The sequence below is a fragment of the Anopheles maculipalpis genome, chromosome 3RL, assembly GCF_943734695.1.
Source record: "Anopheles maculipalpis chromosome 3RL, idAnoMacuDA_375_x, whole genome shotgun sequence".
NCBI lineage: Eukaryota > Metazoa > Arthropoda > Insecta > Diptera > Culicidae > Anopheles > Anopheles maculipalpis.
In genome coordinates this window covers 55,991,167-56,013,993 of record NC_064872.1, presented here as the reverse complement: position 1 = coordinate 56,013,993, position 22,827 = coordinate 55,991,167, and the positions used below count along the sequence as shown (strand labels likewise).

At 40.5% G+C, this 22,827-nt stretch overlaps 3 protein-coding genes across 4 annotated transcripts in view; 2 read left to right on the top strand and 1 right to left on the bottom strand.

Moving 5' to 3' along the window:
• The window catches only part of LOC126563052 (40S ribosomal protein S9), a 227,540-nt gene that overhangs the window by 2,196 nt on the left and 202,517 nt on the right, over window positions 1-22,827 (bottom strand). The window contains exons 2-3 of one of the 2 annotated variants that reach the window (XM_050219662.1): window positions 412-659; window positions 4-190 (exon numbers count right to left, since the gene is read on the bottom strand). In XM_050219662.1, coding sequence (XP_050075619.1) covers window positions 4-190; window positions 412-634 — 410 coding nt within the window. In that variant the 5' untranslated portion in view covers window positions 635-659. Of the gene's footprint in view, window positions 1-3; window positions 191-411; window positions 717-22,827 lie in introns of those variants that run through there. The other variant, XM_050219661.1, reaches the window with a different exon arrangement.
• On the top strand, window positions 1,474-3,455 carry LOC126561890 (transmembrane 7 superfamily member 3-like). The gene is made up of 3 exons (XM_050218252.1): window positions 1,474-1,612; window positions 1,710-2,810; window positions 2,884-3,455. The coding sequence occupies exons 1-3, from the start codon at window positions 1,474-1,476 to the stop codon at window positions 3,453-3,455; spliced, it is 1,812 nt and encodes a 603-aa protein (XP_050074209.1).
• On the top strand, window positions 14,744-15,415 carry LOC126563277 (uncharacterized). Its single transcript, XM_050219908.1, has 3 exons — window positions 14,744-14,969; window positions 15,118-15,141; window positions 15,240-15,415. The coding sequence occupies exons 1-3, from the start codon at window positions 14,745-14,747 to the stop codon at window positions 15,396-15,398; spliced, it is 408 nt and encodes a 135-aa protein (XP_050075865.1). The 5' UTR covers window position 14,744; the 3' UTR covers window positions 15,399-15,415.

Here is a 22,827-nt window from a genome sequence, read left to right as displayed (position 1 = left end):
TACCGAATGTGTCTCTGGCGGATAAGAACGCGTGCGTGATGGTACGACTTGGCTAATCCCAGCTTGAACACTTGCGTCTGCAGACGACGTTCAAGGAAATCCTCAATTCGCAGACCGAGAACGTAATCGAGCTTCATGCGGGATTCATCCAGCACACCGATACGCACCAGACGGCGCAACAAGGCATTACCTGTGGAGATCAACATTGATGGATTAACACTATGTGTGACCGGCGGAAGCAAGCTATTCATAGCTTAACGGTGTTGGTAAATTTTTAATCAGTTCCGCTAATGCGGACATTTTGCTTTCAACAAGAAATATTCTGCCAAGAAGTGTCAGAAAAAATTAAATCATCATAAAAAGAAATGTTCGGAAAACACTAGCCCAGGAACCGCATGGTTTTTTTCTTACCTTGGAACAGACGCTTCTCATCCTTCTCTTCCAGCGTGAGCAACTCACGGGCAGCCTTGCGGATCTTGGCAAGCGTGTACTTTACACGCCATACCTCGCGCTTGTTGCGCAGACCGTACTGGCCAATAATCTTCAATTCCGCATCGAGACGCGGCTTTTCGAACGGACGACGCGGGGTAACGTAGGTCTTCGAGAAGACCGAAGGAATACGGTGGTTCACCATCTTTGCTCACAGCGGGCCAAACGCACTAGCGTGTTGCCTCGTTGAACTTCTAACACGGAAAGAGAACGAGCAGCCGCAAACCGGAACCAGCTTGGCAAGGGCAACTGACAGCTGTCATTCTGAATGTTTGCGACTGATGTGATTCCATTCCGCTCCGATTCGTGGAATTCTGTGTTCCAGCGCCCTGATAGTTTATATTATAATCGCTTTATCTTCATTCATATAAAATTCCAACTTGTATTATTTTAGAAAAACATTCTTATTGTATTCAAATTTGCCTTGATCACGTTATTTGATCATGTATATTTATTTGAATGTTTTTAAAGAGGGCATCCATAAGTTACAAGCTGCTTCAACAATTTGGTAGAAATTCTCCCTGGCGTTATTTTTTGTTATACCAGGGGAAATAATAACGTTATTTCATAATAATCCATTTTATGATCCTTTGTCCAATGTCTCATCATTTTTTGCATCATATTTCATCGTTACAGTAAAAAATTACAACTTCCTATCGTGTGAAGTCCGACGCTGCTGTTACTTCTACCGCTGAATCAAGCGCTTTCGTAATACTTGCGATAAAAAGCGAAATTTTATTCAAAAACTTATATTTAAGTGAAATTTGGGAAGATAGGGGATGTTGGGTTGCATTAGCGTTACTTAATATTTTGTAGGGGGATCCTCTGCAGGAGAGATCTAATCCTGATTTTTGATTGTTACGTAATTTATGTACCGCCTTTAATTTGATTCAACAAAACGAGTCGATTGATACAACTGGCAACACTGTCGTGAAGTAATGAACAAATCAAAACAATTCCATATTTCTGAAGACAGCATAACGAATGATGTCCCGCAACGGAGTTTGGTGTTTCGTTTCGTTTCAATGTATATTTGTATTTTTGGCCATAACCCTGTCCACTTCTATTTGCAACAATGTTCCGACATACATTCCCGGAACCGAGCAGACCAAGTTGGAACTAGGTAAGCCGTATGTGTTGCATCTGCCTACCGTTGGCACTTATTTTGTTTTCTATCTGCTCTGCTAAAATAAATGCTCATTTTGGTCGGGTGATAACAGTTCGAGAGGTCGTTGAGTTGACCGTCCCGGTGGCGCTGAAGCCGAACGACATCAACGATTATCGCGAAATCGTCCTGCAGCCGTACTCGAACACCCGTATCCACCTGGCAAACTATACGAAAAATGCCGCCCAAAACATCGGCTACGCAATAGTACAGTTGAATGCGTTCGAGTACAATGTTACGCTCAGCTACAACAGTTCCATCGTGGACGGAGGACATCTTACCGGACAGAATGTCGGTCTGCTGATGTACGGTGATGGTGACCTGTACGCGTTTAACCTGCATCCTCATCAAGCAGTGTGGGCATCGTTGGTGCTGATGCTGTATAACACTTCCGCACCGATTCCGGGCGGTTGCAATCTGGAGTTCCCGGTCGAAATATCGCCCATTCTTAATTTGACACTTACGCCGGAAATTGTCATCGTCGATACGCCTGCAGCCTCGGTTGCCAAACCATTCCAGGGATCACCGAATGGGTGTGGAAAGGCCCGATTGGAATATGAATCGTACTATTACATTATGCCTGTGCACGATTTCTCCCAAAGGTCTTATTTTTCCGCAATTAATCAGCTCTTAAGCTACACGTCGGCAAAGCTGTCGGGACACCAGAATACCTTGCACGCACCACTGTTACCGAACAGGCACAAATACGGTCGCATTACCGGCCGGGGGATGGTGTTTGTAACTGCGGTCATTGATCCCGTACACAGAGGATTTGCACTGTATGTTCCAGCACACACATACTCGTGCAAACCGTTCCTTAATCTCGCCGGATGTTATGGTTTAAATATCCCGCTACGTTTGTTTGCCATTATACTGACCTTTTTAGCGGTGCTGGAAGTGATCATGGGATGGTTACCGCTCGTCGTCAAATGTCTCGGTACGGGGTGTGCGATAGGACTGTTGGCCACAGTGGAGATTTTAAACTTCCTTGATAAACCATTAGCACAGGAATGGATTGCACTGTATCTCGTTGGAGGAGCTATTGTAGGAGCTCTAGTTGGGCTTATGCTGGGATTATTTGCACCCGTAGCTGGCAGGATATCCTGCTCGTTTTTGACCGGCTACCTCATCTGCTTGACCCTGTTCGGTATGATAAGTAAGTATGCTAGAATCGGACTGGTAACGGTCAAGTTAAATAAAATCCATTCGTTCCGTTCATTTTCTTACAGATGGAAACATTTACACCTTACCGAATGTTTCGTGGTACATCGCGTTGGGAGGTTTGCTAGTCGGCGCCATCCTGAGTGTGGCCCTTCCCATCATACTGATAACGCGTTCTTTCATTTTTGGAACCATTTGCATTTTCTACGGAGTAAATGCCATCGTCGGTGCACGGTTGGATTATCCCTTGCATCACTTCGTACGCCGATTGTACGTGGAAAACTACGAACGTGTGTACGCGTACCCGGCCCTGGATGAGAATGATTTTGTTGCATTTGCGGCATTTACCATCACGATGGCGGTGACACTGTTCCTGCGCTCCCGGTATCAGCCGGACGAGGTACAGGACGATTACTCGCGTATCGTATTTCCCTGTCAGGGGCGTCCTGCGAATGGTGATGACGAGGATCGCATTGAAAGAAGTACGGTAATTGCGGCAGACGATACAGCCGCTTATCAGCGTTTCGTAAACGAGCAGCCAATCATTACACGGTGGACAAATGGTGATGATGATGTGTTTGAATCTCCCGAAAGCAATTCAAGGTTTTACCGGCTGTTAAGGCGCAATGCTAGAAGGTAAAACTTTCTAGCATTTCTGCTAGAACGGCTCTGTATTAAGGTTAACATGGCCTTATGCATCCGTATCTCGTTATTTATTTCTTATCGGGTGAATCTCGGAAAAGAATAAAATGTCTTACAAATGATATTGGTACCATAAGAATTTTGTGCGATATATACATATATGTACTTTTGACATAACATAAAACAAAGGGACATGTAAGCTTAACTGGCGCTAATGCCGTATGTTTCCGTAATACATCTTCCAAACAACAAAATATACAATCTATCCAATACCTTCGTAATTGTTGTGATACACTTTTTTATACAGTAAAATAAATATATCAAATGTGTACATTAAATTATGAAACCTGTAACGGCTTAGCTCTGTTATACATGATTTAGCTATGCCCTTTTATTCTTTTACATATTTAATTTAACAGACCCGAAATTCAATGCCTATAGAAATATGTAGTTCATTTCTTTTTTGAGATATAGTTTAAAACTGTTTTTGTTTCTTTTTTTATTTTAGTAGTTTTTTGTATTATGTGCTGTATTCCCAACTCTTTTTGAGCTGATTTGGTTCAAATTTCTTAATGTATTTCCTCCTTGTTTTTTTTGCTTTATCCCGGGCATGCTCTCTTAACAGTTGTAAATTATTTTTTCCGGATTGTAAAGCTATTATAATTCGATATGCTCGTCGTTTTTTTTTCCTAGCAAGGACGGCCTAGCCACCGTATTGGTTTATCTCCTCGTGGTATTTGCATATTTAGAAGAAATTTGATTGTTGTGTTTTTGATGGCTTTACCAATTACTATCGAACTCATTTTTCGGTGACAAATTTGTTACTCACTTGCGTTTGAACGGAGTCGCTACTTGCCACTCCACTATCTTTTTTATGTTGTTTATTTAAAGAGGCTTTGAGCTTAGAGACTACACTCGCCACTCTACTGTATAAATAAGTTGTATAATCCAATACAAAACTATTGCAGGTGTTTCTTAAATATTATGGAACACTATTGCGATTATGGCATATGATAATGGATAAGTTAAAACTTTTGCTTAAATGTCTCTATTTAAAAATACTGATCCGTAAGAATCGAATAAGACGTCTCTGATGAAGTTTGTCGGATGCTGGAATTGTTGTGTAATCGGTGTCTAGTTGGCAGGTGGCTCGGTGTGTCGTGTATTCATGGCAATCGGTGAGGATGTGGCGAACGGTGATGTCAACACCACAGAAGCTGCAGAGTGGAGGACTTGATTTTTCTAGGAGGTAGGAGTGTGTAAGGCCTATAAGACCTAGACCTATAAGAAGGTGGGACAGGACTCGTTGGATGTGACTGGATTTGGAGATGCGGATGGCATCTCGGCGTGAAAGGGTGTTGTGTGGTTCATCCGGGCGGGGTCGACCATTGTTGGCAAATTGATCGGCTTTTTCGTTACCGTGAATTCCGGAGTGACCCAGAATTCAACATAAAACGATTTCGGGTTAGAAAGGGATGTCGTCAAGAAGTTGAATGTGCGGGTCTTTGGATGACGTTTGGTCGGTCGGTCTGTAGTCCTTCGATGGCGGCTAATTGAATCGCTATTGCTTCGACGGAGAAGATGGAAGTGTTGTTAGGGAGTCTGATGGCGCAGTTATCATTGGTGGAGTGAATCCCACAGCCGGCTGAGTCCAGAGGAACGGAGCTGTCTGTAATGATATGATGAAAATGTATTTATTCTGTACTAAGTGGGTAAAGACACTATTGGCGATGTGGCTGCTTTTTTCCGGTTCCTCGGAGAGAGCGTTTGAGTTCCCAGTCTATGGCAGGTGTACGGTGGTACCAGGGACGAATTCCCCGGCGGGTGGATAGGATTATCGGTGGTAATTGTTGGTTGGTGAGTGTTTGTAGTTCTGCGTTTGCTCTGGTGACGAGTGCAGTTACGTCGAGTCCTTTCTCAACTCCGCTCATCACTATCTCCGACGGTTGCTTGTGTAAATGCTTCAATTATACATAACTGAGCAATAAGCCTTTTACTTCGTTAATCGTCCTAAAATCCGATCGTTACTTGCGAAGAGGAAGACGGTGTAGGTTGACACCACTTTTTTGAGGAATCTTGTGGAATTCCTTCAGATACTCTCGATACTAATTGTTTGTCAATCTCGTTTTAGTCATGCCATAATATCATTTCTAGCTTCCTTGATTTAACCTACAGGTGTGAAGTCCTGCATATAAAGGGACAATCCGAAAGGGATTTGAAACAGATCCTTTAGCGCCACTGCTGGTCCGACCGGTACAAGGATCTTAGGTCTTAATTCATGAAGTTAGTTAGACAGTAAACAATTACACAAATTGTGGTTCAAAATATTTATTTTAATGATAGAAGCAACTCACTCCTTGCTGAAAAAATTGCGCGATTGCAAGGAATACCTTCACATTGCGATGGCATTTTCCTTCTTCGTGGTATAAACCACTGTACAAAACATGCCTGGTGGCATATGTTCACAACAGTTCACAAACGAACAGAAGTGCCAACAGTGCCGGCGCAACATATTTATGTTCTTTTTTCACATCGTCTGCGTTTGTCCTTTTGTTGTCCATAAAAGGAGTCCGCTTGGCACAGCCTCTTCCCACCGAATGTGATTGTTTTTCAAATTTTTTAGACCGAACGTGGTAGGTAATAATCAAAATAAACTCGATCGAAATCGAAAACAGAACGACGAAACACCGAAAAACAAAAAAAAATCCTCTAAAACAATCGGCAGACGTTAGACGTTGCGCGAGCAGGGAGAAGGTTGAACGAAGGCGGGCTCCAACGTGGGCAACGAACGATTGGCGCATTTTTCCCGACGGTTGCATCTGTCGTCGATCTGCAGTGACCTTCGGAATGCTTCTAAGTCTGAGCCAAAATGTACCGTTAGGCGACAATTCAAACGATAGTGGGACAATGCGCTTTCTTTGCCGGTCTGTCTGCATTGTTTGATCGGGGCTTTGCGGTGCGGTGTCAGCATCGGTTGCATTTCATTGCATTATTTTCGGTACTGTTTGAAACGTTCCTTCGATTCTTGATGTTTGCTGCATTGTCCGTACTTTATCACAATTTCCGTGTTCGGTTCGGTGCACAACGATAATCATTCTTTTTTTTTTTTGTGTACATGCTTTACCACAGCAAAAATGCACGCCAGACATCGGTCATCGAAGAAAACATCGACTGCATAAATAAGCGAATGCAAAGATAACGATAACATTGCTGATTTTTTGCAAGTTCCACGTTAAACATTTCATGCGATCAGTTGATGATCGAATACGAATGATTATAATAATAGTTGTTTTAGTGATTCATGTATTTTTTTATGTTTGATATTATCAGTAGAATTGCAATATTAATAAGAATTTGCTATAACTATCACTCGGATAATCCGTTTATGTTATATTGGTCATCTCGAACGTTTAAGAAGAGTATCATTGGCATTTATCATGTAAAGAGAAATGGTTTTAAAGTATACAAAAATGTAAGAAACATCTAATATATCAAGTTATTTTGGATGAATAATGATCGAAAGTCAAATAATCGCTAAAGAAACCAAATTTAATATGCTACACAACACCGATACACTATATTCGATTCTTTTCATAATTTGTTGCAAATCATTTGCGCATAAATATTTCAACAATAAATAATATTGGATTACGGTTTTGCTTCAGAGGGCAATAATATCATCTAGAGTACGTAGAATAACATAAGAAAGTTTGAAAATTGTGTAAACTACCAGGCAGCTCCATTGAGGAGTTTATGCTATTTTGTTTAACATAAGCACTATTTTATGAAGAAGCAACATCACAAATAATCTGCAATGAAATAAAATTAGCATCCGGACATAGATTGTAAACTAACAAAATTATTTTTCAAGCTTGTTCAACAACATTGGTTGAAAAACGGTCAATAGAGGATGTCTGTGTACTGGTCAATAGCTGACGATTGCAACCGAGGCCTACCTGTATCTTAATTTTAATTTTAATTTCAATTCAATTTATTTGTTTGCCTAGTGGCTTTACAACATTGGTTTAAAAAATATTGCAACTTAAGAATACCCTAACATTACTTGACTTAACCTAGCTTAACTGAACGAAAACACGATGGATACTTATAAGGATGAGGATAGGAGGGAACAAAAGGATATAAAGGAAAGGTGAAAGGCGAGTTAAAGGCTTGCACCGCACGCAATAAAGGATCCTTTCGCATCGCTGCTGTGAGCCTCGAAGGAATGAGAAAAGGGAGGGGAGGGGCGAGTACGAAGGTTACGAGAGGGAGGAGGGATACATAAACAAGGATTGAGGAAAGCAGACTCGGAGCATCAGTACAATCTAGCATGATGGATGCGATAAGGATCCGACATCTGACCTCGTAACAAGGTAGTGCAGAGGCTTGCTCTACTAAGATTTTCCTGGCGGCAAACCTAGTAAAGGATCTCTGCACCCGTCCGAGGCGTTCTATGCGGATTTTGGCCGAGGGCGACCAGGTCAGAGTAATATGTTAGCTGAAACTGGATTAATATGCTGTGGCTGGACGAGACTATCTCTTTTAACGTACATGTTGATCATGTTGTGGCCAAGTCCAACAAAGCTCTGGATCTGATTGTTAGACTGTCCTCAGAACTTAGAGACCCCTTATGCCTCAAGGCTTTGTTTTGTTTGTACGCCGCCGTTGTCTGGTCTCCCCCAGGCTCGACTGCAATGCAACCTATCCTGTTCGCTGTCTGGCTTCTTGGGCTGGACTCTATAGAAGCCTGACACTCCCACCTCCGATCATGCTTTATCGCCAGTCTCCTCTCAAATGATCTGGATGTTCCTTCTCTTCTGTCAGCCATCCCCCTTTTTGCCCCATCCCGCCGTCTACGCGATAGACCTCCCTTACACATCCCATCCCGCCATACGCGATACGGTTCAAACGAACCTTTTTTAAGAGCGCTATCGGCCTTCAACAACGCGTACCACCTGTTCGACTACAATGTCTCTGTAGCCCATTTTCGTTCTCGTCTACGTGACTCCTCTTCTTTGCATCCTCGTTAGTGTCGTGTGCAATTTTTACAATCCCCCCAATGTCCTCCTCACCACCCTTAGTTATTAAGACAATATTTGTGTAGCCCATGAGGCAGACAAAATATCAACCTAAAATAAAATAAATAAAAAATTAAATAAATAAATCACATAATTTGATTTTTGCCCTATCTTTCGCATATCATTCGCCATGTCATTTGACCATCCGGCAAACGAAGTGCAACACTTTATAGTTTTAGTGCGATCACATTATAGTGCTTACGGTTTAATTAAATCAATGATTTGTTTGTCTTCTCGTCTGCAAGCTTTTGTACGTGACAGATTCCGTTGAGTGATTTTCATACAAAAAAGTTGACGAGAGTGCAAATGACAAGTAGTGGATCGTCTGTGAGGATTGTCAGTAGAACATGTTTAGCTAGGCATACATTAAGTTCAGGATGTACACAAGGGCTTTATTGAACTTAACTATAGCCGTTAGAACGAGCTACACGAGATAGTTTTCGTAATCGTTAACTGAAGAGCTGAGCACCGGACGACCCAGCTCGGTCCTTTTTTCAAATCCCATCCGAACCGTTCCCCAGTAGTGAGGACTTAGTATCCAAATACCGATAAGTATGGTTAGCTATTCGTTGGTCGACGGCGTGGTCTAGTAGGTTGTTAAGACAGGAATTAGGAGATGAACCAGATTGAACCAGAAACAGAAACCATGGTTTTATTTGCAAAATGTTGAACTAAAATCGAAAAATTAAAAATATTTCCCCAGCAGAAAGCTTAGTTTTATAAAATAAAACACAATTTAAAGAAATGAAATAACATTATGATAACTGAAAATAATTGAAAATAGCAAGATGGACACTTTTCTTACGCCACTATATTTTGCAAAAGTTACCCGTAGTTTGGCGTTGAAAGGCAACCCATAAAAGGGTTTAAATAGCACTGAAACGCCGCTTGAAGCTTTCGCATTTTAAATACAAAACTTCACCTTTAAACAATCTTAACAAATGGGTTAATTAATAACGAAACCAGAATTCCTACAAATTGCAGGCCGACAACAATACGGCAAATGCCTACATATTGCATTTGGTTCAGCGACCTGCTTTGAAGCGTCGAAACAGGCTTTTGTTATGCATCGCGGTGTCCAATTAGCTTCTAAGCTTCATCTCAAAAATATCCTTTCCACACGACGACGCATCAAGCAAGATCGTAAACGAAACGAATGATGAGACGTGCTTTTGGTGGCATACAAAATCCTGCTAAGCGATCGATGAAAGAAGATGTGAAAAGAATACAACGCTCAAAGAATCGAGCCTTGAGGTCTGAGGGGGGTCCCGAACGATGAAATGAGCTTTTTAAATGGATGATGAAGTTTAATCATCCTTTTAAATTGTGCACTCCACCGTTTGGCGTTCCACTGGCTTTACAAAAGCAAATGTGCACAACTTCTTTATGTATCGTAAAAAGATTTGGAGCTTTTTTGAAAGTTTTATACAAAAAGACATTTTTCTGGCAACTTTAATGGAATTTTTTATTGATATTAAATGATTAAAATCAAAGAATAAAATGTTTGATTTAAGATCAAACACCACGATAGCCACAGTGGATTTATATGTTTGCGTATTTTAGTCAAGGGTAATCGCACATGCTCTACGATCGTGAAGCGCGCAAAAAATCAAAAGTGATAATAAATTTAAAAACGAATTATCATTCACCTTAGTAAAACATGTGGGAAAACTTTCGACCTGCCAGGAACACACATTCTCACGTGGTATGACAACAAATCTATTCAGAGTAGCTTCTTTCCCAGCGGCACATCAAAGATCTGTTTCACATCATTGTTAATGATCATGATTTGTTTCACCTCAATATTCAATACAGCGCTTTTCCACCAACGGTTCTTGCCGCGGCAAAGCTCGCTTAGGTCGACTCGGTTGATTCGTGTAATTTGTAGCAAACATCAAGCGGTATTCATTTCCGCTTTCGTCAAGCAGTCTGATTATGCCTGCTGGCGGTACGGAGACCTCCCATTGCTCCTCTCACTCTCGTCCACATACCGTGGCAGTGTAATCTTTCCGCGATCTGACAAGCCCGTAAGGAGGTGTTAATAGTCGTCGTCGTCGATCGTGCATGTCTGAGAACCTACCCGAAAAGACAAATAAAGTCCCATTCCAAGTCCCAAGAGTATTAAAAAAAAAACCGACGGTGGCGCAACAAAGTGTTGCGTTTTTGGGGGACCTTACGGCAGGGATAATAAAGACATGTTTAAATTTTAATTTCACATCTAACTCAGCGTGAACCCAAAACATGCCAAACCAGAACAGGGCTTGCAAAAAAGCACAGGGACAAAAGAGGTCAAGAAACATCCCGCAGATATCCGCATCCTTTAGCGAAAAATTAAAAAAAAAGGGTGGCCAACAAACAAGAAGCAGAAGAAGCAGTGAAAACAAAGCAAACGGCTCGAAATTAAGTTGCTTCCAGAGCGCCGGCTAAATAATCACTCATCTCTCAATCCCAAACCCGCTGTGGGGTCCGCACAAAGAAGACCTTGCCGTGAGAGATCGCCAGCTTTGAGGCGAGCGCGAGATGTCGTCGTTCTGCTTATGTCACTCGTCGCTGGCTTCATGTCCAACGATGCTGTATTTGCACTGCTCAAAACGACCCGTGAGACTGCATCTGAAGGATCATTAGTTTATTATAATCAGATTTATATTAACTGGCTTTAGCCACGGCATAGGAGCTTCTGCTTCGTCTTCACGGATAACTGTCGCCTTCAATCCTTGTCGTGTGACTGCAGTTAACCTGCACGAGCGAAACGAGCGAACCGTCCAGACCACCAGGGGTTTGTTGATGTATTTTTTTGTTGTTGTTTTGCTTTGTTTTGGCTCATCGGTGTACAGTCCAGTCCGGTCCAGAATGGTAAAAAGGGAAGGTAAAGCAAACCGAAAACTCAATTTAATTTAATTGTGGGAAATTTTCGACCCGCCTTTAGGGCTCTCGGGTTTGTAAAATCTCAGCCCAGTTGCAGTTGCCTGTTAGTAGGGTGTTTGCGGATTCTGGTTTAAGTGTTTGAGTTCGAAAATGTTTATTAACACTAGAACTATCGGATCATTGATTTTGACAGGTCGCATACTTAGTGGATATTTTTATAGTTAAACTATTCTTCCGATATGAATGCATGACTATTACACATTCAATAGGATATTCAGTTTTATGAATTTAAAAATAAAAACTCTAATTGAAAATAGATATAAACTGGGCAATGGTCAATTCTACCTAACCAGTCATTTTGACTGGTGGTTTGTGGATCGATGAACAGCCGATTTAAGCGCAAAATATTCACCAAAAGGTGATTACGTACAACCAACAGACTTATTCCTTGCAATATAACTCACATAATTTATAATATACAGGAAATAAAGTATAGTTTAACAATTTTATGAGTCACAAGGATGATGCTTTGATCATTTTGCTGTAAACGATTTGAAACGATTTTCAATGCTGGTGTAAGAAACAACCAATCAAATGTGTATTAGGATAAGCATACGAACTTAAAGAAATATGAGTATGTTAGTCAGATAATAAAAAAAATATTTACTTGGTAACCACAAGTCATTTTGACTGGTCGCGACAGTGTTGCACGCGTCAAAATTGCGGTAGTTCTAGTGTTAAGTAGATTATTTTGAAAGGATCTATTAAGATAGCCTTAGCGTTTATTGACAAATAGAATAGCTAAACTACTTTACTACACTTGTTTACACCAATTAACCGGATAAGCTGTTGAATTGGCCGAGAAGATAGTGGCACTTCACAGATGGGGGATAGAATCAGATCCGTGAGGACTGACTGTTCAATTAGATGAAGATAGCCTGCAGGATAAGTCGTGAAGACGAAGAAACGGGTAGTTAGACCTTGCTACAGGGGAAAGATCCTGATTGGATTCGATACGATACTGTCGTGGTGAAGATCTTTCCAAGTTGTCAATATAGTTTTGTCCCTAATTTATTTATTTATATTGCGGCGGCCCGGTGGTATTGGCAACAGCGGCGCCGGTCTTCAAACGGCAGGAGCGGGGTTCAAATCCCATCCGGACCGTACTCCCGTAGTGAGGACTTACTAACCAACTACGTGGTATCGGCAGTCTAGAAAGAGGTCGTTAAGCCAAGAAGAAACATATATATTTATAATTAATTATTACGGTACAACGCTTACTGTTAACACCACTACTGATGACTTTTTTTTTTTTTTTTTTTTTTATTCATGAGGGACGGCCTGGCCGTATTGCTACTGATGACTTTGTTATATAAACATAATGATAAGGCGCATCCTTGCCTTAGCCCGGGTATACTCGGTTGTAGTTCTGTACCTATTGAACTCTTTATTTGTTTGCCATGATTTTGGAGGAATCATCTTGAGGATCTGCATAGAATGCTGTGAATGCATGTATTGCAGTGAAAACGAAGCTGCCATAGTTGCTGGCAGTTATTAAATTAGATCCTCTTTTAATAACTGATTAAAATGATAGAGAAATAGTTGCTTCGTCAACTAAGCGATGATGTCATTTATGATCTAAAAGTCACAAAGAAATAGATAGACATAAAAAAATTACATACATTTGATTTTAACATATATAGAGTAACACAGATCTTCTTTGTTATGCCGGCCATATTAAAGATCACTGAACTTATTTTATATCACATTGATTGATAGCCCGTCCTTGCCACTTCAAAACGGTTCGAATGGGATTTGCAACCAGTTGGCTTCCTAGACTTGATTTACCCATAGACGATCCTCGTTAGTCGTGAGCCAAATAGTCATTCCTACGCATGATAATTGAGACTAACAAGGGTTGGCATGCATCATATTCGGGCTAGAAATGAAAGAGGAAGATTAAATTCATATAAATCCTTTGTACACAGAGATTGCTCAGCACAGCTAAAAGGAAGAAAAAAATTATTTGAATCTCGATCACACGATAGGACCGAGATTCAAATAATATTCGGACCGTTCCCCTTCAAACTTATTAAGATACTAAAAGACTTATACATCTGTTTTTATTGTAAATTTTGTATCATCCGATATACTGTACACAAAATGTATAGAAATTGATACCCCTGAATCATGCTTGTACGTTATGGGACATGTATCATAGACATTTCCAAAAAATCAACCGTGCATCACTCACATCCTATAAAATTAACACCTTTCATAAGCAAAAATTTACAATCTCATGCCTTTCTAAACAAATTTACGACCTTTTCCATCGCGCGTTATCACGAACTACCATCGCGCGTCATCACGCAGCAACCAAAAGCGTTCGGTTTTGCGTTCTACCGAAATAATTCAACATAACCCCAGGGGTCCTGCTGATGATGGCGTTGAGTCCTGTAGCTGAGACGGGACAGGCAGGCAGCATTGATGATGATTTATAAACATCGTGCCTGCTTTCAGAAGCCGAAAACGGGGAACAGGCGTGATTGACCGTTTTTCTAGCTTTTGTGTCTGGTTGGGTTATTCGTTTGGCATGATGGTCAGGCATGGTAACATGTTTCTGTAAGATTAGATCACAGAAAACCTAACGGGATGGTGGAAAAATAGAGATCTAACTTTCCAATCGATTCTACCGAAGCGCCATCCTGTTGCTTCCATTAGAAAGTATTGGACAATACCAACATTTCACTTGAGTAAGCCATTACAAAGGAGAATCTCGTCAGTACCTAATCTTGCGATGCAATCGCAAGTAATTTCATTGTATTGTCCTTTGATGTGAAAGGAGAAGGATTTTCTCTGTAAAGCAATAATATTTTGAAACCGTTCCGTAACGGTGCTTGAGGTCTTTGTCATGGTGGTCTACCAGGTTGGTTCGATGGCATGACAATATTATTGAATATTTTTAACGTGTTCTGCTACCTAATTTTATTGCACTTTCTACCATAAATCTTTTTCTGATTACCGCAGTGGTTTTCATTTTGTATGGTCGACCATTCTGAAACCAGGCACTATTAAAAAACAAATATGAAATTTGGTGGAAGCCATTCTAAAAGGCTTACAGAAGACATTAATATAAAACAAACGAGGGTAGCCAGAGATGATAACCAAAGTGATAACCTCTGTGAGCGAGAATTTTTGAGGCAACGATCCTGAGACATCTTTATGAACAGGCCTCCAAAAAAGATACATTCTATTCTAAAGCATTCCCTAAAATTCTACGGTTGAGGTGACTCACAGCTCATCTGTAGAGTTCGTTGCGTTCAGCCCATGCCAACCAGCACGTCATGTGGTCCGGCTATGAAAGGGGCAGTGGCAAGCTTGATGCTGCCAGCAACAGTCAACAAGAAACTTTGGCCGATATCGAGCACATTTCCACGATTGCCGGTTCTCTCGGCAGCATCGGGACCATCTCGCAGTCCGGTGACGGAGAACCAGTTTATGAGACGGACCACACAGACCTCAACTCGGAGTATGACGAAGTCGAGCTACGCCGGGAACTCATGAAGGATGTAAGTACACCGTTGATGCTCTTGCTGATGAATGTCGTTATCCTTGAGGAAAGGAAACGCGTTGGTGTTCTTCCCAAATTGCATTCACACAGCATGCTTGTACAATTGTTAACTTACGCTTCGATCTTCAATTCTTGCATTTCCACAGAAATGGCGTCAATTATTCGATGCGGTAAGCATGGCCCACCACAAAAACGGACGATCCTTTCCCCACCAGCGTTGCGCACTCGTGTGCTCTGTCAACTGCAATTGCATTTTTCTCTTCTGCAGTTCGATCCCGAAGGATTTGGCGAAATTCCTGTGGACGATTTTGTCGCAGCACTCAAATCACCAGAATTTCTCGCCAACGTACCGCCTAATAAACGTGACATACTGTTCGATCGTGCACTGAAAGCCAAGACCTCCAAGGTGGAGGCAATCTCTTTTTAGGACTTTGTGAACGTGGTAAGTGGCGAGCGTGATTTATTCTTGCTATAATATTTAACTGATCTTTTAAATTTATATTTTTCATATAACTTTGTACATAAGAGATTTACTGTTTGACCATCTGTTAAGAATTGTAATATTAACATATAACAGCCATTTTAATGATTATGTGTAAATAGATTTGTAAAAACTAATACTTCATGTATGATTGCAATGTTCCATGTCTTATTTTGACTCTATTAACCCTCATTTGCCTCACCCAACTTCCAAACAATTTGAATCCTCGCCACGGAGCGCCATCAATAACCCATTAATGGAGTGTCGCTATGCTTCTCGTTCTACAGCTGATTTGTTTGTTCTATGGCTGAATACACAGTCAGCGACCTCTTGACCACCAAATAACTACACAACGATAAAATCCTCTCAACATCCAAACATCCCAAAACCGAAGGCAAGGGTGAACCCGGCTGAACATTACATTGCGTTCGCGTTCAATATGTCACTCTCGTTTACAAGCCTTTGACGGTTTGGATGGAGAAGGTTGCGTTCTGTATCATTAGATAGTTTATCTAGAAAATTACAACACCGCCATCATCATTATCATTATTACCTTCCACATCGGACGTTACCGCCATGGCCATTTGATCGGCTCTGTAAAACAAGGAAGAAAAGCCAGCGGCCACCCCTCTCGAATCAATATCATTAGCTTTTTTCGGGACACTTTATCCGCCGCTTTCGAATAAAGACGCAACGCGAAGAGCACTCTTCTTGCTGGAGGTCTGACTGGGATCCAGAATAGGTTGCGGCAGGTTTGAAATAAATTAGCCATAATCAGTCTGTGTCCTTCGAGTGACATTCGACTTTTTTTTCAGTGTGTTTGTTTTTGGATGATTACCACCAGGCCTTTTCTCAACCTGGGCGGTAGGTGTGATCAGGACGTGTGATCTTTTGTAGAAGCTGCGTGAAACATGTATTTTTAACAAGAAAAAACGATCCACACTCCGATGTTTTTTGCCATTTCGAGGCGATGAGACGACAATGAGACGTTACTTAAAGGACCACCGCTGATTTGTGTTCTTTGGAAGCAATCCGGAAATGCGGCCGGGACCTTTAATCCTACAGCAACATGAACTACTGCACTGTCAGTTATTGAACAGTTTTCCAAGAAATTTCAGCTTCAATTGATGCTATTCCTGGTGACGGGAGAAGACGCATTTCAGGGTGGTTTGTTTGGTCAATTTTACTTATTTGTTAAGTAAACATCATCGAAAAAAAGACGGACAACGAATAGAAGCAAATAGGAATAGAGACTACCCAAAAAATTACGACAGCAGTTAGAAAAAAAACCCAAGAATAACTGTGACGTGTCTAGGATTCGAGACCTAACGCCGAGACAGCTCAGGTAGTGAAAGGACACAGACATTCCCAGTGTTGTGTGAGGAAAGCGTTGTGCACAAATGCAATCGAATGGACGGAAAATTAAGATAATAAATCTGAGACACCGGTCACCGTGCCGACCAAATGACTCCGATTCTGTCGAGCACCTTCGCTATGAATGATCACCGATAAACGGCAACGACTTCCTTACGAAGAGAAGGTAAGGACAGTGAGTCTAGAGTCGGCAGTGTTCAAAGAATAAATAGTTTTCGTACTGTAGCTCGGTACAGAAGGTTGACAGATTGTAGGCAATTTTTAATTGGTCTTTTAGGGCCCTTTCTTTGCCCGTTTAATCCACATAAGGCACGTCAGAAATCAGAATTTCAGGCTGTGGACAAAAGTAATGTGTGCGTAACTTGTGCACCGACAACTGTTAACCGTGAAACCAAATCGAGCCAAAACGGTAGATGAAAAACGAGCATCGAAGAATTGCTTCCACAAACGGAACACACGCAATACCGATCGGTTAGAATCAGCTGCTGAGGTTTGACAAAGGTCTCAAAAACTTCACCGTACAAAGCGGCAGGAAAAGAAATCACAAATTCCTCGAGATCTAGAGAGTAACGAGATAGAGAAAATGCGCTAACGTGCGTTGCGTGCATTCTTCGATGGAGGTGTCTGGCATGTCGGCAAAACAAGCTGATAATGAAGTGATTAACGTGTAGCTGCACTGGAAGATGCTGAACCTTACTTTTTTTTCCCGTTCCCGTCAAAGATCACTGCACACGAACATTATGAGCTCGAACGAATTTGCTGGACGCACTACCGGGTGGGGTAGCCCATGCGTCAGTGAATCGCCGTGGTGCAGCTGGTTGGGAAAGATAAATTCTTCCTGGAACCGTTGGCACGACCTATTTTTAATTATTTGTTACAGAAGCGTACGCCTTTCTCCAAAGACGGCGGATGGTGCGGTTCTGGTTCAAGGTTCAAGGTTCTTAGCCTGTGCGTGCGCTACGGTCACAGTGGCCACGTGTAACCGGATCGTCCGGAAGGCGGACGTGGTGGTTTAAAGATTTCTGGGTGTTAAAATGGATTTGACAAGTATTAATGATGTATCATTTTCTACATCGTTCGTCGCAGGATGTGTTAGATCAACGGAAATATGTTAAAGTTAATTTAAACCAGACCTTTGCAGTTTCCGTTCTGCAGTTGTCCATTGTGTGCTTTAGGAATTTGATGCGTTTTTACATATTTTGTAATAGAGTATCCCATCGAGTAGTAGAGGGCTATAAGAAAAATATGGCCTTAAAAATGTGGCATTTTGACCTTATCCTCTTACAGGCACTAATTTCGTTGCCCAAAAGCAAGCAAGGCACACCGAATGATACCTGTTTAAATTATTTCGTGCTACCGATTTTCCAACTATCGATCATTTTTTAAGATCACAGAGAAACAACTTCAGAAGCACACATCACAACAGTTGGTAAAATGGCAGACCTATTGAAACTGCTCAGAAGGCAACCGTGCTGTGTTTTTGTGTGGCGAAAGATCTAGGTCAAGTTTTCTTTATTCCAGTATCCAACATCCGTGTCATGTATGCCATATGGTAGAGCAAGCGTGTCTATCGTGTGCCAAAAAATCATCTCTTCCTGCAGCATGTGGTAGTAAGTCCCAGAAATGGTCCTTTTTTCAGGAAGCAGTATAGGTTATTAAGAAAAAGAATGCTTCTGTATCGGAATCTAAATAAAACTATGTGATCTTCATAGCTGATTGTGCGTAACGCCTTTTCTCAAAACATCATTTAGCCTCCCTTCACGAACCAGAACCTGCGCTTGGGCACAATTCTGCGTTTCATTAGCAAACCGGTAGTAAGGCGCAAAGATTGACTGTCCCGGGGACGCCTCAAGACGAAGCAATGTGTCCGGTCATGTTTCAACCGACCAACTGCTGGTCCTTCGCGCTGTAACTTGATCGCTCAAACCCATCGGCCGCACGTGCTGCGCGATCAACTTTGTAACAGTTGGTCTCGTCTGCACCGTGTTGGGCAAAAGTTTCCCGGACTGTATAACCTTGGAGGCTTTCTTTGTTTCATATTGCATCCGGATCGTTTCTGCAAGGAGCAAGCTGATGCTTCCGTTTGCTGTCCGCCTAAAATAAGACAGTTGCAAACTGCTGAATATTGACAAATTTACCATGAAATTTGTTGCATTGATCTTGGAAAACATAAAAAATTTTAAGGTTATTGCAAATAGATGGATCATGTTTTACAATATGATGAAGAAAAGTCCTCAAGCAGAAAGGACTTCGGAACACGTGCTTGCATATTTCTGCTGAAAGTTTCACTAATTAACAACTTGTTACAGATTGCTATCAGATCTTTCATTCGTACTATTATTTCAACACGACAAACAGCATGTTTCCTTTGCTCTTCACAAATGGTTGTTTCCCAGTATACTGCATATTTATGCTACGATCATACACTTGTTCCATAATTCATGTTGTTAAACAGTAACTGCACTCGATTGGATGGCAAACCCTCCCTAAAAATTCAAGAAATGATCAATCTCACGAGTTTAAACTTATCACGAAGATTGTAACGCTGTCGTATGTTTTATTATATTTTTATGATATCTGAGATTGAATATCAATTTTGTGTTATATGCGTGATGAAGTATTGTCCACGAAAGTATTCTTCTTGACTTAACGAGGTCTGCTAGGTCATGCACCTAATGGTTTACTAGAATTATTGATACTACGTAGTTGGATAGTCAGTCCTTACTACGTGGGAAAGGTGCGAATGGGATTTGAACCCCAGACCTTTCGTGTGTACGACAGTAAGGAGAATAAGCAGCAACTTGTTTTCTTAATTACTGCAGTGAAACAAGCTGTAGTGAATGAAAATTCAAGCATTTTCGTTTATTTATAGAGACTTTGAGTTTCTAAGACTACATTCGCCTCTCAAAATAGCACTTCTAATGAAGGGCTTGCTACCATAAACAAATAATGATGACCGCTGTATGGGTTTATTAATTTATGCATTAACAAGTTTTCGTTAATCAACAGGATATGAAATGCCACATGAAGCTTTGAGGTATCAGAATTATGATAAAATTATAATGAATTGTGATAAAAAAGGTTAGTTTAAAAAAGAGGAAAAATAAAACAATTGCTTAATTAGTTATGGTCGACTGAGAGAACCAAACCAATGAAATGAATCAACCTGTGGCCATCCGGCCTCCCTTATTATCAGTGTTATATGTTTGATGCCATAAAATCCTCAAAGAATATTGCTCGTAGAAACGTATCAAAATTGAAATAATAAAAGGAAAAAAAAAAACAAAACCGACAATAAATCCGCACTGTACAAATGCTTCAAAAATACTGAAAAGGTCGAAAATATGGCCAAAGCATTAAGCTAGCGCCCTCAAATTAGAAGACCAGGTAAATCAGTTTGCCAATAGAAGCATGTTTGTTACGGTTCAATTATCGTTCATGTTTTGATCTTTATCCCTCTGTTGAACACATTTTCAGCATGTTTTTTTTTTCTAACTGTTCGATAGGAAGGATTCGTTTATTTCTGAAGATCGGTGAAAGTTAATTTTGAGTTTCTGTTTCAGTTTCACAAATTTTTTGTTTCGTCGTTTTACCATGCATTTTTTATGTTAATTTCAATGTTTTTGGGTTCTCGTTTTACATACAACAATATTAAATTATCGGTTTCATAGAGATAAATAGAGCATAGAACACAAACGCAGTACATTATCCGTAGACTAACAATAAACAAACAGTATGTTAACGTGTTATGTTACAATTAGTTGTGATGATGAGGCGTTCCCACTGTGCGCTATATTTGCACTATCTTAGTGTCCTTAGTTACGGTGTGGGCGCGTTTCTAACTGACAGATTACACACATGTAAAAAGATCGGTTAGACACATGTAAAAGGAGTGATCACGATCACGAAGAAAATACAAGAAACAATTCAACGGCGATTTTTTTGGTTTCACTATTGAAGTGTCGAAAACCCACAGATCCGAACTCACATTAACACAGTAACAAGTTTAACCTCCGGTGGAGTGATGTTGTAAAATATATTTTTTGTTCGTCTATATATATGCTTAAACTGAGATTCATTATAACGTAAAAGCCATCTTCACAAATGCTAGAAACACGTTGGATTGCCCCGCGTAAAGCACAAAATGTTGCATGAGACAACCTCCCCTGAGCCATGCCTCGAATGAACATATTCTCTCTCGTTACATGAACTTTGCCATCCCTCTCCCGCATTCATTGGCTCTCTCCAACATAAGCCGGCATTTTTTCCTCTCCCAGTTGGCTTCAGTCTCACGCATTCGTGCCAAACACCTCCGTTCTGCGTACTCCGCGTCAAAAAAAAAATCGACAGTTTTTTTTCCCGACTCATCAGCTGACATGCACGGCAACGTGCGTTCCAATGCCAAGATCGCATGCTTTTGGTCCTACATAACATTTTCCTTGTTCGTGTTGCAGTTGCACATCTTCTCGACATTGGTTTCTATCCGGGCAAAGTGAGGTTACGGTGCCAAAGGCAGTGAATTGTTTTGCCACATATTTTGAATTTTACAGACGGTATTGCTAATACTATTGTCTACAGTGAATTTAATCTGAAAGACTGCAAATAAACGTAAAGTTTAGGTCGGAAGAATCGAATTACTGGTATCGGTATTTTGAAATATAATTTAAAAAGACGTTAGCACATGATATCAACTAAATTGTTATTGTTTAAGGTTAAAATCTTAAATTATCCACTATTCTAAGTCTAAGTTCTAAGGACAAGCAACGAGGACACACAGGAAAGTTATGTTTCTGACAACGTCCATATTTAAGTTCAATTATCCAGTCAACCACGTAGTATTAGTGAGTTGAATGCAAAAGAACGACTGCTCAAGAAAAAATGCTTTACTATATTACGTGCGTAAAAAAGGGGTAATACAATAATCGTACACTCACTGGGGAAAACTCCTTAAAGATGTGCAGCACTGGTCTCGTTGGACACTCATCAGTTTCGGAAGCAAATAAGCCACACCAAACTGTTTATCAAAACACAACTGCACAGCTGTTTTCACGCAACCGTTATTTATCTTTACTAAAGGCAAACACGAAACATTCAGTTTTGTCTTCCACGCATTAGCGCACTTGTTGGAGCAATGAGTTGAATGACTTTTTTTGTCTTAGATTTATAAACATAAACGCTACCGTGAGAAATATTTAAGTACGAGGACACTGAGACTAAACAAGTAAATGGAGTTTATATGTACCGAAAAGAACAGAAAAAAGATGAAATGTAACGTGTGAATCTCAAAATTGGAGCAACAGTAAGTTTAGCTGTTTAGTTTTAAAATAAAAATCGCTGGTTCTTAGTCATTTAAATATTAGTTGAAAAATGTACATTGTTTTTTATTGAATAATCAGACAGATTTAGGGTACGGAGGGGGTACCATCTAATTGAGCTGATCCTCTAACAAACATTTATACTTCCAGTACTCACATCCGCCTCTGAGATTAGTCAAAATTGACAAACTCCTCTTGGTACCGCTTCGACAACGGCTGTGGATCACGTCATGAGAATGAAACCGTACGACCATACTCACAACATCTTTCAGTGGCATCGAGCCGCAGGTTGCAGTGTCTTGTAAGTAATTATGTTTTAAGATGTGGCCAGCACATAGAATTTAATTTATCATTCCATACGTGAAAAAGGATTTTTTATGCTGGCACAAACATAAACTAGGAAAAAAATATTGTTTTTAGTAGAAACGTGTCCTAACGTGCTCATGTGCTTTAGTAAACATTAAAATTTAACACGTTTCATAAATAAACATAAATTACTATGCAACAATGCGTAAAAAAGTTAATGTTAAGTCTCACAAGTTTTCACAATGTTGAATGAAAATAGGTGAAGATCAGATCTGACCCTAGCACAATTTCTAAATCGCTTAATGGTTATTGAAAGTAAATTTACAAATTTTATTTTAAGTCTTGCATGTTCATTTTTTTTTTTTGCTTGGATTTGGATA

What these genes read in the sequence shown, in the direction of transcription:
- LOC126563277 (XM_050219908.1), top strand. Translation starts at nt 14,745, where the DNA reads ATGTGGTCCGGCTATGAAAGGGGCAGTGGCAAGCTTGATGCTGCCAGC. An exon ending in GCCGGGAACTCATGAAGGAT is followed by an intron (nt 14,970 to 15,117) that starts GTAAGTACACCG and finishes GCATTTCCACAG; the next exon opens with AAATGGCGTCAATTATTCGA. An exon ending in GGCGTCAATTATTCGATGCG is followed by an intron (nt 15,142 to 15,239) that starts GTAAGCATGGCC and finishes TCTCTTCTGCAG; the next exon opens with TTCGATCCCGAAGGATTTGG.
- LOC126561890 (XM_050218252.1), top strand. Translation starts at nt 1,474, where the DNA reads ATGATGTCCCGCAACGGAGTTTGGTGTTTCGTTTCGTTTCAATGTATA. An exon ending in GCAGACCAAGTTGGAACTAG is followed by an intron (nt 1,613 to 1,709) that starts GTAAGCCGTATG and finishes GGGTGATAACAG; the next exon opens with TTCGAGAGGTCGTTGAGTTG. An exon ending in GACCCTGTTCGGTATGATAA is followed by an intron (nt 2,811 to 2,883) that starts GTAAGTATGCTA and finishes ATTTTCTTACAG; the next exon opens with ATGGAAACATTTACACCTTA.